The sequence below is a fragment of the Marmota flaviventris genome, chromosome 14 (assembly GCF_047511675.1).
Source record: "Marmota flaviventris isolate mMarFla1 chromosome 14, mMarFla1.hap1, whole genome shotgun sequence".
NCBI lineage: Eukaryota > Metazoa > Chordata > Mammalia > Rodentia > Sciuridae > Marmota > Marmota flaviventris.
The window spans coordinates 24288987-24306189 of record NC_092511.1 but is presented as its reverse complement, the minus strand read 5'-3'; the positions used below and the strand labels follow the sequence as shown (position 1 = coordinate 24306189).

At 41.3% G+C, this 17203-nt stretch overlaps 1 protein-coding gene across 1 annotated transcript in view; it reads left to right on the top strand.

Moving 5' to 3' along the window:
- Srd5a2 (steroid 5 alpha-reductase 2) overlaps positions 1-17203 on the top strand; it is a 66354-nt gene that overhangs the window by 37130 nt on the left and 12021 nt on the right. Inside the window, exon 2 of the mRNA XM_027933542.2 lies at positions 8333-8496. Within this exon, the coding sequence (XP_027789343.2) occupies positions 8333-8496 (164 nt within the window). The remainder of the gene's footprint in view (positions 1-8332; positions 8497-17203) is intronic.

Here is a 17203-nt window from a genome sequence, read left to right as displayed (position 1 = left end):
TATTTGTAAAGCTTTTTTCTTAGTACTGGGGATTGACGCCAGGCCCCTGTCCCTGCTAGGCAAATCCTCTTCCATTGCGGTATATCCCCAGCCCTAATTGCTGTACTTGCATGATTTACATTTATTGTAATTATTGATATATTAATAATTAAGTCTGACATTTATTTTTTGTTTTCTCTTTTTGCATTTTTCACTCTTTTTTTCTGCTTCCTGTGGATTACTTGAACATCATTTTAGAGTTCCATTTTGATTTATCTGTAGCATTTTTGAGACTGTCTCCTGTACAGCTTTTTGGTGGTTGTGCTAGAAATCATATTATATATTCAGCACTTTACATAGTTTACAGGTGTTGCTGTTCTACCTGTTAGAGTGTAGAAATCTTACTTTTTATGTCTCTTGTCTTCCCCATTTGTAATAGAATTGTCTTAAATCTTTCCTGTCCATAATTTAGAATTACATAATATAGTATATTGGCATATATTGATTTTTTTCCTTTCAGTTTAAGATCTTCCTGGTTTTGATGACTGATTTGCAAATGAAACCTGGACATTTGGGGAATTAAAAGAGGCCAAATCTTGTTTAACCCCCATCCCTCTTTTTTGTGATGAAAATTGAACTCAGCACCTTGTGCATGCTAAGCATGTACTCTGCCAAAGCTGCACCCCCAGGCTTCTGTCTCATTTGTCCCTTCACAGTGCTCGGGCTAGGGAAGAGGGAGCTCCGTCTGCCTCAGGTGCTGTTAGGTTAGGGTAGACAGGTTCCTTGTTCAGGTTCCTTGTTCACCTATCAACATACCTGAATGTGGGGGAGGCTTTTGTTTTGACTGTGTCGGGTGGAAGTTGTCCTCTACTAGTCCTTCACTGATATCGGCCTGGCTGAGATTCAGGAGTGTTGACTTTCTCTTCCCAAATGATCTCCACCAACACCATGGAGCAAGGGATGTATGGCCTCCTGACTGCTGCAAAGTGGTGACTATCTCAGCTAGGACTTCTGATACCACCCAGGACAGGAGGAAGATATGGGGTACAAGTACTCCATATGGTATTTCCTAACACTGTGAGGACATGGGGAGAACTGGTTATTTCCCAGTAGCAGTGAAAGTCCTGGCTCCCTACCAAGCCTCTCTAACATAGCCTTACAGGGGCGTAGAGTGCCTTTCACAGCTTGGTGAAGGGGAATCTAGGCTCCCGATTGAACTTGTTCCACGGGGTGGGAGTAGGGCTGGTCCACTCCCCGCTCCCCCACTTGAGCGTTTGGCTATGGTACAGCAGGTACTGTTTTTGTTTTTCTAGGTTGCCCCTTTTTCTGGTCCCTTGGCTCGAGAGAACATGCTTTGTCTGGGCTTTTTGTCTTGTGCCTGTTGGATTTCATGGTTGCTAACTTCATCAGCTCTAAGTCTAGAACATATGAGGCAAAAAGAAACGCAGGAACTCACTGCCCTGATTTTCTTCAAGTACCAAGGTTTCTAGTGTGTGGACCTTGACCTTGTCATCTTCCAGAATCTTCTTATGTCATATATATATATATATATATGGAAGATAATGTATATATTGTTCAGGAACTTAGTTATATATGGTAGGAGGATTAAGTGAAAAGTACATGTAATTCACCTTCCTGGAAGTGAAAGTTATGATACATATTTAATGAGGTGTGATTTGAAGATCTGCATGCATAAACTATATACTACCTATAGCCTATTATAGACTCTTTCATTCGGCATTCACTCCAGGCCTTCTGTGAGCCAGGTGCTGTTGAAGTCACAGCAGATACAATGGTGAACAGAAGTGATAGTGTTTCACTCCTGGGGGACCATGCATTCTTGTGGGAAGACATGATGAACAAACAAAATATTTTAGGTTGGGTAGTAAAAAAGGCTATTGGGAAAAGTAGAAGTTTTATGAGAACAATGAGTGCTAGAGGCATTGGGGGTTTGTGTCTTACATTGGTGGATCAGGGAAACATCTGAGCCGAGACCCGGAAAAATTAAAGCCCAGAAATGAGCCCTGTGGATATCTGGGAAGGAGCTCTCCAGGCCAGTGACAGAGATCTGAGATGGTAAGTACTGGCCCTGTCCCTAGCAGCCAGGGAGGTCAGAGTGGCTGGAGTGAGGTGGGAACGGGGAAGAGTAGTAGATGACATTAGGGATGTAGCTGGGAAACCAGACAGTGTAGAGAGTTGAAGGCAATTACAAAAAATCAGGCTTTTCCTTAGTCATTAGGGGGCTTTCAGGGGGCAGTAATGTGGTCCAGTTTAAAGCTTTACTTAGTATGCTTTATGAAGAACAGAAAGTGAGGTTTTCAAGTGAGGAGGCTTTTGCAAATATTGAGAAGAGGTTTAATGATGACTTGAACTCAGAGCACTGGAATTGGAGATGTGACCAGATTCTGGAAATATTTTGAAGATATAAGTGACAGAATTTGCTAACAGGTTCACTTGCAATATGAGAGAAAGAAGGAGAGAGATCAAGGATGGTTCAAGGTCCTTAGCTTGAGAAATTGAAATAAACTTGATATTTTATGGAATGGGTAAGACTTGGGGAGGTACAAGTTTGGAGAAGGTTGGGGAATCAGAAGTTTTGTCTCCGATGTGTTGAGATTGAAATGTCCATTAAACTGGGTGTCTAGCAAGGACTTGGCTCTATGAATCTGAGTTCAAGGATTGCAGTCATCCTTCTGGTGACATAATTTGGGAGTTGTTATTAGATGGATGATTGTCTTAGTCTGTTTCGTGTTGTCATATTAGCACAAGACTGGGAAATTTATAATGGGAAGAAACATTTCTCAAAGTGTTGAAGGCTGGGAAGTCCAAGACCAAGACACTGGCATCTGATAAGGGCCTTCTTGTTGTGTTTTCATGTGACATAAGCTGGAAGGGCCAAAGAGAGTGAACCCACTCCCACAGGTCCTTTTATGGTGGCATTAATCCATTTGTGAAAGTAATGACCTAAATAATGACCTGAACACCTCCCCAACACCCCACCTACCAACCCTGTTGCAGTAGGACACTAAATATTATCACATTGCTAATGGCTGTAAAAAAAAAAAAAGTCCTGATCCCCAGGGATGCTCTAATAGTTAAAGGTCAAGAGGATAAAAAGAAACCATCAAAGGAAAATAAGGAGAAATCAGTGGCATAGAAGAACCAAAAGAGTGTGGTGTGCTGAGTGAAGACCCCGTCTAGTGGGAGGAAGTGGTTAGGTTGGTAAGGTAGGAGAGAGCTGAAGTCGGCCGCCATGCTGGAATGTGCCAGTCTCTGCTGGCCTCGTCAAGACTTGTTTCTGTGGGGAAGGAGGAAAGAAGAGGAGGAGAGACACGGGAATGGCAAATGTAGACACCTCTTTGGAGGAGTTTTGCTATAAAGGAGAGAATGAAAGTGGGATAGTGGATGAAAGAAGATATGGGGCCAAGGAAGGAGTTACTACTATAATAGAACAGCTAATTATAATACCTGGAAACTTTGTATTTATGTATATGAAATTTGAATTTATTTTGATTGACAATGAAATCTAAAATTTCATATAGTGAAAAGTCTTCAGGTGGCTGGATAATCTTAGCAATAGCATTTATATTTGAGAAAGACTTAGTTAAATATGAGTTGGTCTATGCAAGATGTGTAATTTCAAAGTTTTTTCCTTTGGTTTAATTTGGATTTGCAATTTTGGTTAACCCTTTACAATGAGAGTTCCCTCAAATGAATATTTACTGAGCAGTGATAGAAAACTTTATATTTAAAGAGTACTTATCAGTCTCTGTATTAGAATCAACATAAAAGAATTAAAATTGACATTAGAAGTATAGGAGGGGATTAAAGAGACCAGAGAAATGGCATCTCAAGTTGTCCTGAGGTGCAAACGGGAAACTCTCCTCAAGCTCTGCAGTACTGATTTGCAGCCTGTCAGGCTAATTGACTCTTCCCCTTTTGATCATTTTTATCTTTTTGTACATAGAGACACTTATTTTGAACCACCTCCAGCGTTCTAACAGCAAGTACTCTAGAACCTTCTGTCTGGGATATATGCACCAAACTTCTTTACCTTTTTCCTCTGGAAAGCCCAGGAAGCAATGTTTCCCAGTCTCCCTTGCAGTTGGCAGAGGCAAAGAAATGCAAGTGGAAAAATTTATGCCATTTCCAGCCTGAAGTGTGACCCTAAGAAAACCTACATGGTCCACACTCTGTGCTTTGTCTGTTGGTCAGAAGTCGCAGATCCCCTGGGAGAGGCTGGGTCCTGAATGACTGCGGAGCACAGCATTGCCCCTGCACAGTGTTGTGCTCTGCTGCCAGCTAGGAACAAGCTTTTAGTACATGGAAGCTTTGGTACTTTGGAGTTGTTTGTGTCAGTAGTGAGCCTACCCTGACTAAGGCATGCTTCTTCAGAGGAGATGCAGTGACTGTGAACTTTGTATTTGGACTTAGAAGGCCCAGAGGGTAAGGGTCGAGTGTGTACATTGTATAATTTGGAAGCATCATGCTCTGGTTTTTGGATTTTATCTTCTGACTTTTTGGGGGAGCACTGTTAGCACTGATGAACCTTCATCCAGAGGCAAACAACTGTTTTCTAATGACTTTATGTAGCTTCGCAGGGCCTGTTACCTTTGAGAGGTTAAGCTCTCTTCAGGCTCCCAAAGCTCTCATGGGACATGAGGTTGAGAAGAAACAAATAATTAGCAGAAATCCTACGTCAGATGCTTTTTCTTACATTGCATTATTTAATTTTTATAATAATCTAAGGAAATTATAAAGTATCATAAAGAAGTATGATTAACCTCAATTTACAGAAGAAGAAATTTGTCCAAGATCATGGAGTTATGAAAGAGCAGAACCCTTCAAGCAAGGCCTTTTTGACTGAGAAATGCTTGCTCTTTCCACTTTGTAATTACTCTATTTCCCTCTGGGGAAGGAGGAAAGAACCTGAATTGAATTTGCTTATGTACATGGTAGTATAAGAGACACAACCTCGTCTTTCCTCTTGAGTGTATTTGTATTTTGAAGGAGGTGAGAAACAGAGAAGCCAATTGTTTACTTAAAGAAATGAATTGTAGGTGCTGTTGTGACTGAGCAGGGAGGAAGGAACTCTGCAGATGACCTAGAGGCCTGAGCCCAGACAGAGGGAAGCCACCGGTGGCTTTAGTTTTGGTTTAATTGGAAGCTGACCTTTCTTTCCTCTTCAGCTCTTTAATACAGAGAATTGAAAGTCCTCATGATCCAGCAACTGGCCAGGAGGCTGAATGGTAGAGGTGAGAAGGTTTAGCATCTGATCATGTCTGTGGAGAGTCTCTGATCCTATAGAGTTGGCCATGTTCAAGCCAAGAGAGGAGAGAGGCGGAACTTCTGTTGTTAAGGGGGGGAAGTGCAGTTCCTCAAGACCATCTTGACTATTTTAAATCCATAAAATTTGGCTTCCATGTAACACAACACCCTCATTTCTGTCTGTTTGCTAACCACTCTACAGTTCAAAACATACTTTTATGTAGATTATCTAATTTGATCCTCGTAGCAATCTTGGGAGTTGACAGGGAAGGAATTATCATTCCATTTCCAGGTAAGGCAACCACGACCCAAGTTCTCTAACCTGAAGTTCAGGCTTCCTGCTTTTGATAGAGGGATCTAAGATAAACCTCACAGGCTTTGAAGCTGAAATCCATATTTGAAATGTAACTGTGGTCATCTATGACAGTCTCCAGCCTTGTCTGTTCTTTGTTCTACAAATGTCCAATGAATGCTTGGAGGTGTGTGGGGTTGCTTGTAGTGTGTGTGTGTTCACTCTCATGACATCTGTATGCAATGGATGTGAAATTTACAAAATCAAGTATCAGTTCTTGTCTTAGTTCATTTTCTGCTACTATAACAAAGTACTGGATACAGTGTAATTTGTAAAGAACAGAGGTCTACTTATGTCATGGGTTTGGAAAGTGGGAAGTCTAGACAGCATCTTACTAGCTTTATTAAGCATCTGGTGAGGGCCTTCTCTCTGTATCATGACAAGGCAGAAGGAATTGCATGGCTAGACAGAACTAATGTACCAGAGAGCTGTTCCTATAACAAAGCCACTCCTTTAATAGCCCATTAATCCATGAATAGATTAATTTATTCATTAAGTTAATCACACATCTATGGTTTAATCTCCAAAAGCAATTAACATATGAATTTTGGGGTTAAGTTTCCAACCCATGAACTTTTTGGGTACAAGGTTCAAACCATAACAGTTTTCAAAGCTTCAAAATCCAACTGTCAACATAAGATCATCAGTCAAATTTTGGAAGCTGTTCTTCAGAGTTGAGCTCTAGTTCCATGATGAATGTGGCACCCTGGTGTGTTCTTTGAAGAGTCACCATGTGCTTAAGTATGTTGAGGCTCCAAGGCATGAACATGTAAATAAACACAGTGATTCCAAACTTAAGTATATAAAGCCTCTTTTTTGGTGTATCACTTGTCCATGTGGAGTGACAGAATATCTTTTGAAAATGTCAGTGCAGATGACAAGTTTTGCTGTTTTCTCTCATATATGGGAGCTGGTGGGTGAGGTGAAAAGACAAAGTGAGTGTAAGGTGGAAACTCTAAGAGGAAGGGGATCATGGGGAGGGAAAGGGAGGGTGGGGGACTATAAAAGAGGGTGGATATGATCAAAGTATGTTATTTGCATCTGTGAATATGCCACAGTGAAACCCTTTTTTTCTGACTAATTGAAATGCACACACATACACACAAACTACGATGACTAAAACAGTATGGTCTTAGCAATAAATATTTCAATGGAACAGAACCAAAAACCCAGAAGAAGAACTGACACATGGGGTAAGTTAGTATATAACACCAATGACAATGCATATTGTGGAGGATATATATTTAGTAAATTTACTTGCATCAGAAAAAAATATGTTAGATTCATATAAAACCTCTTATAACAAAGGACACTGTGAAAAATCAAAGGTTTAAACATAACAAGAAAATAATTAAAATAACAGGGAAGTTTGGAGTTAAAACAAAATAATCCCAGTGTAAAAACCACCCAAATATCCATCAAAGTAAAATAAAGTGAAAGACGTAAACAGGGGTGGGAATACAACAATGGAACTGAATGAACGATAGCTGGGCACAGCAACGTGTTTAGCCTCATATGCATGATGCGGGGGGGAGGGGGGAGGTCCAGAATCTTCTAAGATTCACAGAGTTTGATTCTATTTATACAGAATTAAAAATGAGCAAAATAAACTTTTTTTAAGGATACATATGAATGTTATAGCATTGTAAAGAAACTGAAGGTAATGATTATTACAAAAGTGAGATAGCCATTATTTCTGGGCACTGAGAATAGGGAGGGCACATGGGACCTCGGGTGGTGACGGTGTTGTTTTTCTTAACTTAGTTATTTTCTGTCTGGGTGTTTATTTGGTGGTTATTCATTAAGCTTCTCACAAAGGTTTATAAACGTTCCTGTTTGACTTTTACGTTGCTCTCCATGAAAAATTATAAAATATCCAGAATTTAGCCACATGTCTTGGGTACATTTTTTTGAGTACTTTTATTTTTATGCCCTTCTTTCTAGATGACTCTAGAGTCATAATTTGTAACATTTATAGGAGTCTCTTTTCTCCAGGGATCCTACTGTCCACTTTATAGGGGATGCTATAGTATCAGTAAATAAATATACTAGAGAAATTACAGAGAGTCATGTGGTCAAGTGGCTGCTGTCCAAATGCTGTTCTGCTGTTTGTGGGTAAACCAGGCTTTACTATTCTTCTAATATATTTGTAAAATTTTTATTCATCATCATTCTTATTGTTGTTGCTATTTGCAGGACTGGGGATTCAATTCAGGATCACACTTACCACTGAACTACACCCCCAGCACTATTTTTTTTCTTTTGTTTTGAGATGGAGACTTACCAAGTTACTCCAAACTTGAAATCCTCCTTCCTCAGCCTCCTGGGCAGCTGGGATTACAGGTGTGCACCACCATGCCCAGCTCCAGTCTAGTATAAATTAAATTTCACTTCAAGATTTGTAGAAAACTAATCTCCAACCCTAGGCTCATAAAATTTAATTTATTAACTACTGGATGGAATGGCTTTTACCTTTCAAGACTGTTGTGAGAATAAAATGAGGTGCTGAATGGTAGCTACTATGAATTTAATGAAATAAAGCAAATAATAACATAAATGGTTACTCTGGAACCAGATAGTAACATTCTTCCATTGCATAAATTTAAGGAAAAACTGTAACAATGCACTTAATGCAGTTATCTGTTTTAAACATTGTCCTCTCATTGTTTGACTGTATTTCTTTTCTTTTCTTTTTTGATGGTAGATTCTAACTTTTCCCTCCCTGTATCCCAGGACTTTTATTTATGCATTGCTCACCAGAGGGAGACCTTTTCCAGTTGTCTTCCTTTTCAGAGGAAGTATCTTCTGTGTTGGAAATGGGTTCCTTCAAGCCTACTATCTGATTTACTGTGCAGAATACCCTGAAGAGTGGTACGCAGACATCCGGTTTAGCCTGGGTAAGTGAATCTGACCAGCTCTCACCCACTACCCAGCTGATGCCCCTTTCCAAGGTGTACATCACCACAGCCTCCCTCCATCCTACTGTGGTAACCTCTGAATGATCCTGTTCTCCTCCTCCCTCCCCCCCTGGTCTTCCCTCAGTGTGGAACTCATATAGAGGGATCTCAGACCCTTCTAATAGATTTCCATGGCTCTCAAGACCATATGCATATTCCTTACCACAGCCTGTGAAACCAAAAAGTTGTTCCGAGGCTCCAGCCACATCATCCTGCTTCTCTCTCCCTCATGTCCTGGGCTAGCCCCAGGACCTTCCTGCTGTGCTGGAAACAGTTAGCCTGTCCTGCCCAGAGCCTTTTTTTTTTTTTTTTAATTTTTTATTGTTGGCTGTTCAAAACATTACATAGTTCTTGATATATCATATTTCACAATTTGATTCAAGTGGGTTATGAGCTCCCATTTTTACCCCATATACAGATTGCAGAATCACATCAGTTACATATCCATTGATTTACATATTGCCATACTAGTGTCTGTTGTATTCTGCTGTCTTTCCTATCCTCTACTATCCCCCCTCCCCTCCCCTCCCCTCCCCTCCCCTCTTCTCTCTCTGCCCCCTTTACTGACATTCGTTTGTCCCCCTTGTATTATTTTTCCCCTTCCCCTCACTTCCTCTTGTATGTACTTTTGTATACCTCTGAGGGTCTCCTTCCATTTCCATGCATTTTCCCTTCTCTCTCCCTTTCCCTCCCACCTCTCATCCCTGTTTAATGTTAATCTTCTTCTCATGCTCTTCGACCCTACTCTGTTCTTAGCTACTCTCCTTATATCAAAGAAGACATTTGACATTTGTTTTTTAGGGATTGGCTAGCTTCACTTAGCATAATCTGCTCTAATGCCATCCATTTCCCTGTAAATTCTATGATTTTGTCATTTTTTAATGCAGAGTAATACTCCATTGTGTATAAATGCCACATTTTTTTTATCCATTCATCCATTGAAGGGCATCTAGGTTGGTTCCACAGTCTAGCTATTGTGAATTGTGCTGCTATGAACATCAATGTAGCAGTGTCCCTGTAGCATGCTCTTTTTAGGTCTTTAGGGAATAGACCGAGAAGGGGAATAGCTGGGTCAAATGGTGGCTCCATTCCCAGCTTTCCAAGAAATCTCCATACTGCTTTCCAAATTGGCTGCACCAATTTGCAGTCCCACCAGCAATGTACAAGTGTACCCTTTTCCCCACATCCTCGCCAGCACTTGTTGTTGTTTGACTTCATAATGGCTGCCAATCTAACTGGAGTGAGATGGTATCTTAGGGTGGTTTTGATTTGCATTTCTCTGACTGCTAGAGATGGTGAGCATTTTTTCATGTACTTGTTGATTGACTGTATGTCCTCCTCTGAGAAGTGTCTGTTCAGGTCCTTGGCCCATTTGTTGATTGGGTTGTTTGTTCTCTTATTGTCTAATTTTTTGAGCTCTTTGTATACTCTGGATATTAGGGCTCTATCTGAAGTGTGAGGAGTAAAGATTTGTTCCCAGGATGTAGGCTCTCTATTTACCTCTCTTATTGTATCTTTTGCTGAGAAAAAACTTTTTAGTTTGAGTAAGTCCCATTTGTTGATTCTAGTTATTAACTTTTGTGCTATGGGTGTCCTATTGAGGAATTTGGAGCCTGACCCCACCGACTGTAGATCGTAGCCAACTTTTTCTTCTATCAGACGGCGCGTCTCTGATTTGATATCAAGCTCCTTGATCCATTTGGAATTAACTTTTGTGCATGGCGAGAGAAAGGGATTCAGTTTCATTTTGTTGCATATGGATTTCCAGTTTTCCCAGCACCATTTGTTGAAGATGCTATCCTTCCTCCATTGCATGCTTTTAGACCCTTTATCAAATATAAGATAGTTGTAGTTTTGTGGATTGGTTTCTGTGTCCTCTATTCTGTACCATTGGTCCACCCGCCTGTTTTGGTACCAGTACCATGCTGTTTTTGTTACTATTGCTCTGTAATATACTTTGAAGTCTGGTATCGCTATACCGCCTGACTCACATTTCCTGCTTAGCATTGTTTTTGCTATTCTGGGTCTTTTATTTTTCCATATGAATTTCATGATTGCTTTCTCTATTTCTACAAGAAATGCCGTTGGGATTTTGATTGGCATTGCATTAAACCTATAGAGAACTTTTGGTAATATCGCCATTTTGATGATGTTAGTTCTGCCTATCCATGAACAGGGTATATTTTTCCATCTTCTAAGATCTTCTTCTATTTCTCTCTTTAGGGTTCTGTAGTTTTCATTGTATAAGTCTTTCACCTCTTTTGTTAGGTTGATTCCCAAGTATTTTATTTTTTTTGAAGATATTGTGAATGGAGTGGTTGTCCTCATTTCCATTTCAGAGGATTTGTCGCTGATATACAGGAATGCCTTTGATTTATGCGTGTTGATTTTATATCCTGCCACTTTGCTGAATTCATTTATTAGCTCTAATAGTTTCTTTGTAGACCCTTTTGGGTCTGCTAGGTATAGAATCATGTCATCTGCAAATAGTGATAATTTAAGTTCTTCTTTTCCTATTTTGATACCTTTAATTTCTTTCGTCTGTCTAATTGCTCTGGCCAGTGCTTCGAGAACTATGTTGAACAGAAGTGGTGAGAGAGGGCATCCCTGTCTTGTTCCAGATTTTAGAGGGAATGCCTTCGATTTTTCTCCATTCAGTATGATGCTAGCCTGAGGCTTAGCATAGATTGCTTTTACAATATTGAGGTATGTTCCTGTTATCCCTAGTTTTTCTAGAGTTTTGAACATAAAGGGATGCTGTACTTTGTCGAATGCTTTTTCCGCATCTATCGAGATGATCATATGGTTCTTATTTTTAAGTCTATTGATGTGGTGAATAACATTTATTGATTTCCGTATATTGAACCAGCCTTGCATCCCAGGGATGAATCCTACTTGATCATGGTGCACAATTTTTTTGATATGTTTTTGTATCCGAGTGGCCAGAATTTTATTGAGGATTTTTGCATCTAGGTTCATTAGAGATATTGGTCTGTAGTTTTCTTTCTTTGAAGTGTCTTTGTCTGGTTTAGGTATCAGGGTGATGTTGGCCTCGTAGAATGAATTTGGAAGTTCTCCCTCTTTTTCTATTTCCCGAAGTAGCTTGAAAAGTATTGGTATTAGTTCCTCTTTAAAGGTTTTGTAAAACTCTGCTGTATACCCATCCGGTCCTGGGCTTTTCTTAGTTGGTAGTCTTTTGATGGTTTCTTCTATTTCCTCAATTGATATTGGTCTGTTTAGGTTGTCTATATCCTCCTGACTCAATCTGGGCAGATCATATGACTTAAGAAATTTATCTATGCCTTCACTATCTTCTAATTTATTGGAGTGTAAGGATTCAAAATAATTTTTGATTATCTTCTGTATTTCTGAAGTGTCTGTTGTGATATTGCCTCTTTCATCCCGTATGTTAGTGATTTGAGTTCTCTCTCTTCTTCTCTTCGCTAGCATGGCTAAGGGTCTGTCGATTTTGTTTATTTTTTCAAAGAACCAACTTTTAGTTTTGTCAATTTTTTCAATTGTTTCTTTTGTTTCGATTTCATTAATTTCAGCTCTGATTTTCATTATTTCTTGCCTTCTACTTCTTTTGCTGTTGTTTTGCTCTTCTTTTTCTAGGATTTTGAGATGAAGTATGAGATCATTTATTTGTTGGTTTTTTCTTTTTTTAAGGAATGAACTCCAAGCAATGAATTTTCCTCTTAGAACTGCTTTCAATGTGTCCCATAGATTCCGATATGTTGTGTCTGTGTTTTCATTAATCTCTAAGAATTTTTTAATTTCCTCCTTGATGTCTTCTATAACCCACTGATCATTCAGTAACCTATTGTTCATTCTCCAAGTGATGTATTCTTTTTCCTTCCTTCTTTTATCGTTGATTTTCAGTTCCATTCCATTATGATCAGATAGGATGCATGGTATTATCTCTACTCCTTTGTATTGTCTAAGTGTTTCCCTGTGACATAATATATGATCTATTTTTGAGAAGGATCCATGTGCTGCTGAGAAAAAAGTGTAACTGCTTGATGTTGGGTGGTATATTCTATATATGTCAATTAAGTCTAGGTTATTAATTGTGTTATTGAGTTCTATAGTTTCCTTATTCAACTTTTGTTTGGAAGATCTGTCCAGTGGTGATAGAGGTGTGTTGAAGTCTCCCATGATTATTGTATGGTGGTCTATTAGACTCTTGAACTTGAGAAGAGTTTGTTTGATGAACATAGCTGCACCATTGTTTGGGGCATATATATTTATGATTGTTATGTCTTGTTGGTGTATGGTTCCCTTGAGCAGTATGTAGTGTCCCTCTTTATCCCTTTTGATTAACTTTGGCTTAAAATCTATTTTATTTGATATGAGTATGGATACTCCTGCTTGTTTCCGAAGTCCATATGAGTGATATGATTTTTCCCAACCTTTCACCTTCAGCCTATGTATGTCTTTTCCTATCAAATGCGTCTCCTGTAGGCAGCATATTGTTGGGTCTTGTTTTGTGATCCATTCTACTAGCCTGTGTCTCTTGATTGGTGAGTTTAAGCCATTAACATTTAGGGTTATTATTGAGATATGGGTTGTTCTTCCAGCCATATTTGTTTATTTATGTTACTAAACATGGTTTGTTTTCCACTTTGATTATTTTCCCCCCTTTAGTGTCCTACCTCCCACTGTTGGTTTTCATTGTTATTTTCCATTTCCTCTTCCTGTAATGTTTTGCCAAGGATGTTTTGAAGAGATGGTTTTCTAGCTGCAAATTCTTTTAACTTTTGTTTATCGTGGAAGGTTTTAATTTCATCTTCCATCCTGAAGCTTAATTTCGCTGGAAACACAATTCTTGGTTGGAACCCATTTTCTTTCAGTGTTTGAAATATGTTATTCCAGGATCTTCTAGCTTTCAGAGTCTGTGTTGAAAGATCAGCTGTTATCCTGATTGGCTTACCCCTAAATGTGATCTGCTTCCTTTCTCTTGTAGCTTTTAAAATTCTCTCCTTATTCTGTATGTTGGGCATCTTCATTATAATGTGTCTAGGTGTGGGTCTCTTATGATTTTGCACATTCGGCGTCCTATAGGCTTCTAGGATTTGGGGTTCTGTCTCATTCTTCAAGTCTGGGAAGTTTTCTCGAATTATTTCATTGAATAGATTGCTCATTCCTTTGGTTTGAAACTCTGTTCCTTCCTGTATCCCAATGACTCTTAAATTTGGTCTCTTGATGTTATCCCATATTTCTTGGATGTTCTGCTCATGGTTTCTTAACAGTCTTGCTGAGCTGTCTATGTTCTTTTCAAGTTGAAATACTTTATCTTCATTGTCTGATGTTCTGTCTTCTAAGTGTTCTACTCTGCTGGTAGTATTCTCCATTGAGTTTTTAAGTTGGCTTATTGCTTCCTGCATTTCTAGGATTTCTGTTTGTTTGTTTTTTATAACCTCTATTTCCCTGTATAGTTGATCTTTTGCTTCTTGGATTTGTTTATGTAATTCATTGTTGAAGTGATCTTTCATTGTCTGATTTTGCTGTCTGATGTCTTCCTTGAGACTCCAGATCATCTGAAGCATGTATATCCTGAATTCTTTATCTGACATTCCATCAGCTGCAGCTATTACCTCTTCTAACGTTGAGTTGACCTGCAATGCTTGTGGTCCTTTCTTTCCTTGTCTCTTCATACTGTTTGCGTTCCTTTCTTCTTGGTGAAACTGTTGTGCTATTGAATTTTCCCCCTATATATTTATATTGGTCTTGTATAGTTGCAAAGTCTCCCTCGCAGGCGCGGGCGGCGGCTCTGCCCCTCCTCCAATTGGGGCAATGTGCCTACCACGCCGGCAGGCCACTGGGCCTGCTCTGCCAGTCGGTAGCAGGTCCGCCGACCTTGCAGGCGCGGGCGGCGGCTCTGTCCCTCTGCGGGCCGCTAGGCTTGTTCTGTCGGTGGTCGCAGTTCTGCCTACTTTGCAGGCGCAGGCAGCGGCACTGCCCCTCTGCAGGCCTCTGGGGCTGTACTGCCAGTGGGTCGCAGGTCCGCCTACTTTGCAGGCGTGGGGGGGGGCGGCTCTACCCTTCCTCAGGCCACTGGGCCTGTTCTGTCTCTCGGTTGCAGGTCTGACCTGTTCTGGTGGTGGTCTCAGTTCCGACTACCTTGCAGGCGCGGGGGGGAGGGGGCGGCTCTGCCTCTCAGCAGGCCGCTGCTCCTCTTCTGCCGGTGGGTCGCAGGCCCGCCTACCTTGCAGGAGTGATTGGAAGCTCTGTCCCGCCACGGGCCACTGGGCCTTTTCTGTCGGTGGTCACCCTTCCCCTACCTGGCAGGCGAGCGGGGTGGGGGGCGGCTCTGCCCCTCAGCAGGCCGCTGGGCCTGCTCTGTGTCTGGTCCCAGTTCCCTCTACTATGCCGGCGCAGGGGGAGCGGGCGGCTCAGCCTCTCAGCAGGCGGCTGCTCCTCTTCTGCCGGTGGGTCGCAGGCCCGCCTACCTTGCAGGAGTGATTGGAAGCTCTGTCCCGCCGGGGGCCACTGGGCCTTTTCTGTCGGTGGTCACCCTTCCCCTACCTGGCAGGCGAGGGGGGTGGGGGGCGGCTCTGCCCCTCAGCAGGCCGCTGGGCCTGCTCTGTGTCTGGTCCCAGTTCCCTCTACTATGCCGGCGCAGGGGGAGGGGGCGGCTCAGCCTCTCAGCAGGCGGCTGCTCCTCTTCTGCCGGTGGGTCGCAGGCCCGCCTACCTTGCAGGAGTGATTGGAAGCTCTGTCCCGCCGGGGGCCACTGGGCCTTTTCTGTCGGTGGTCACCCTTCCCCTACCTGGCAGGCGAGGGGGGTGGGGGGCGGCTCTGCCCCTCAGCAGGCCGCTGGGCCTGCTCTGTGTCTGGTCCCAGTTCCCTCTACTATCTGCCCAGAGCCTTTGTGCAGGATTCTCCCCCTGCTTAGAATGCTGTGCTGCATGTGTCTATGGAACTTGGTCCTCACTTTATTGAGGTCTCTAACAATTCACATCTCCTCAAAAAGACTTCCTGACTGCCTATCTAAAAGAATGGAAGACATTGATCATTGGTTTGTTTTTCAATTTTTTTTGTAAGCTCACTCCTTTGAATACTGTTTTGACTCAAAAAAAAAAAAAAAGGACAATATAGATTATTCCTAATCCCTCTTAGTATCACAAATCACATTCTACCCATCAATTTTATACTTCTGGATCTGTCTCCAGAACATGGGACAACTGGACTCTCTTCTCCCTAAACTGTATTAATTTCTGTTTAGTCCACAATTGCCTGGACTTACATAGCTCCAAAATCAGTTTTCTGCCTCCATCCTGTCCTTCCACAGCCTACTTACATTTTCCATACAGCAGTCAGGGTGAACACTCAAACCCACAAATGACCAAAGGGTTTGTTGCATGAATATGGATGCATATCCACCATAGACCACACCACAGACACAAAGACAAAGAAACAAACAAAACAAAGCAAAACCAAAAAAAAACAAGGGAGTGCTCTGTGCATTCATGCAGAGACACCTCTGGGATATGTGGTTAAATAAAAATAAATAAAAGTGTGAACTGTGTTTATAGCATGCTATTTTTTTATGTAGAAATGGGATAGAGGAACGTGTGTGTGTGTGTGTGTGTGTAACTGGGAAGGAAACACTGGAAATATAAAAGTCTCCTACATGCCTCTGGGTAAAGAGATCAGGTGGGTATATCTCACCATATACTCAACTAGTGATGTAACCACACAAGAAAATAGCCAGTTCACAGGAAGTGTGGGACACAGGCAAGTGAAATACCTCCATGAGAAAGTAACCAGTCGTATCTAGAAAAATGGACATTCTGAAGGACAACGGTCTAATCTCTTCAATGAGTGAGAGTCCTAAAACAAAACAAACAAACAACAAGAAGAATTAGGAGGAGGAGGAGAAGAAGAAAGGAAGGAGCCAAAATTAAAAGACATAACATCCAGATGTAAGATGTGGCCTTACATTGGACCTTGGTTTGCACAAACCACTTCCAAGGGGGATCTGGGAGACATCTGAGGAAATCAGAATATGATCTGAGTATTAGATAAGGTACTTATCAAAAAAGAATCTATATCTTGGCATCAGCTTCTTCAAGAGAACTTTTTTACTTTCAAATCTTTTTATTGTTGTTGTTCTGATGGGACAAGCCTCAGTCCATCTTGAAAAGGTATCTTCTCTTACAAGCAAATATCTGAAGTTTTCCCAGGGAATGGGTATTTGAATACAGTTTACTTGCCAATCATTGAAGGGCTGTGTTCCTTTTACAATAAGCTGCTTTTCAGTCTTTGGATTGTTCTGGGCATATATGACACAGTTCTGATTTAGCCACTAAGCAGCTGGAGCTGTGACCCTCACATGAGGGCTTGATGACATTCACCAAGGTGCTCCCTACACAGTGAACATTCTTATGTAGGTGCCAGACCAGTGCTTCAGGCAGGAGGATGAGCCCATGGGAATCCTGTTTTTCCACTTGGCAGCGCTATCCCAGGAGCCTACACTCTACTCTGTGGCCCATTTCCCATCCTCATCAATGTAAGGAGACTGGTCTAATTCAAGCTGAGGTATCAGGGAGCTGATAAACAGTTTGCTCTTTGTGGCTCTTTTGGTGGCTATATTGGCCTGATTTCACCTGCCCATGGAAGGCCAGTCTTCTGCTGACTGGAA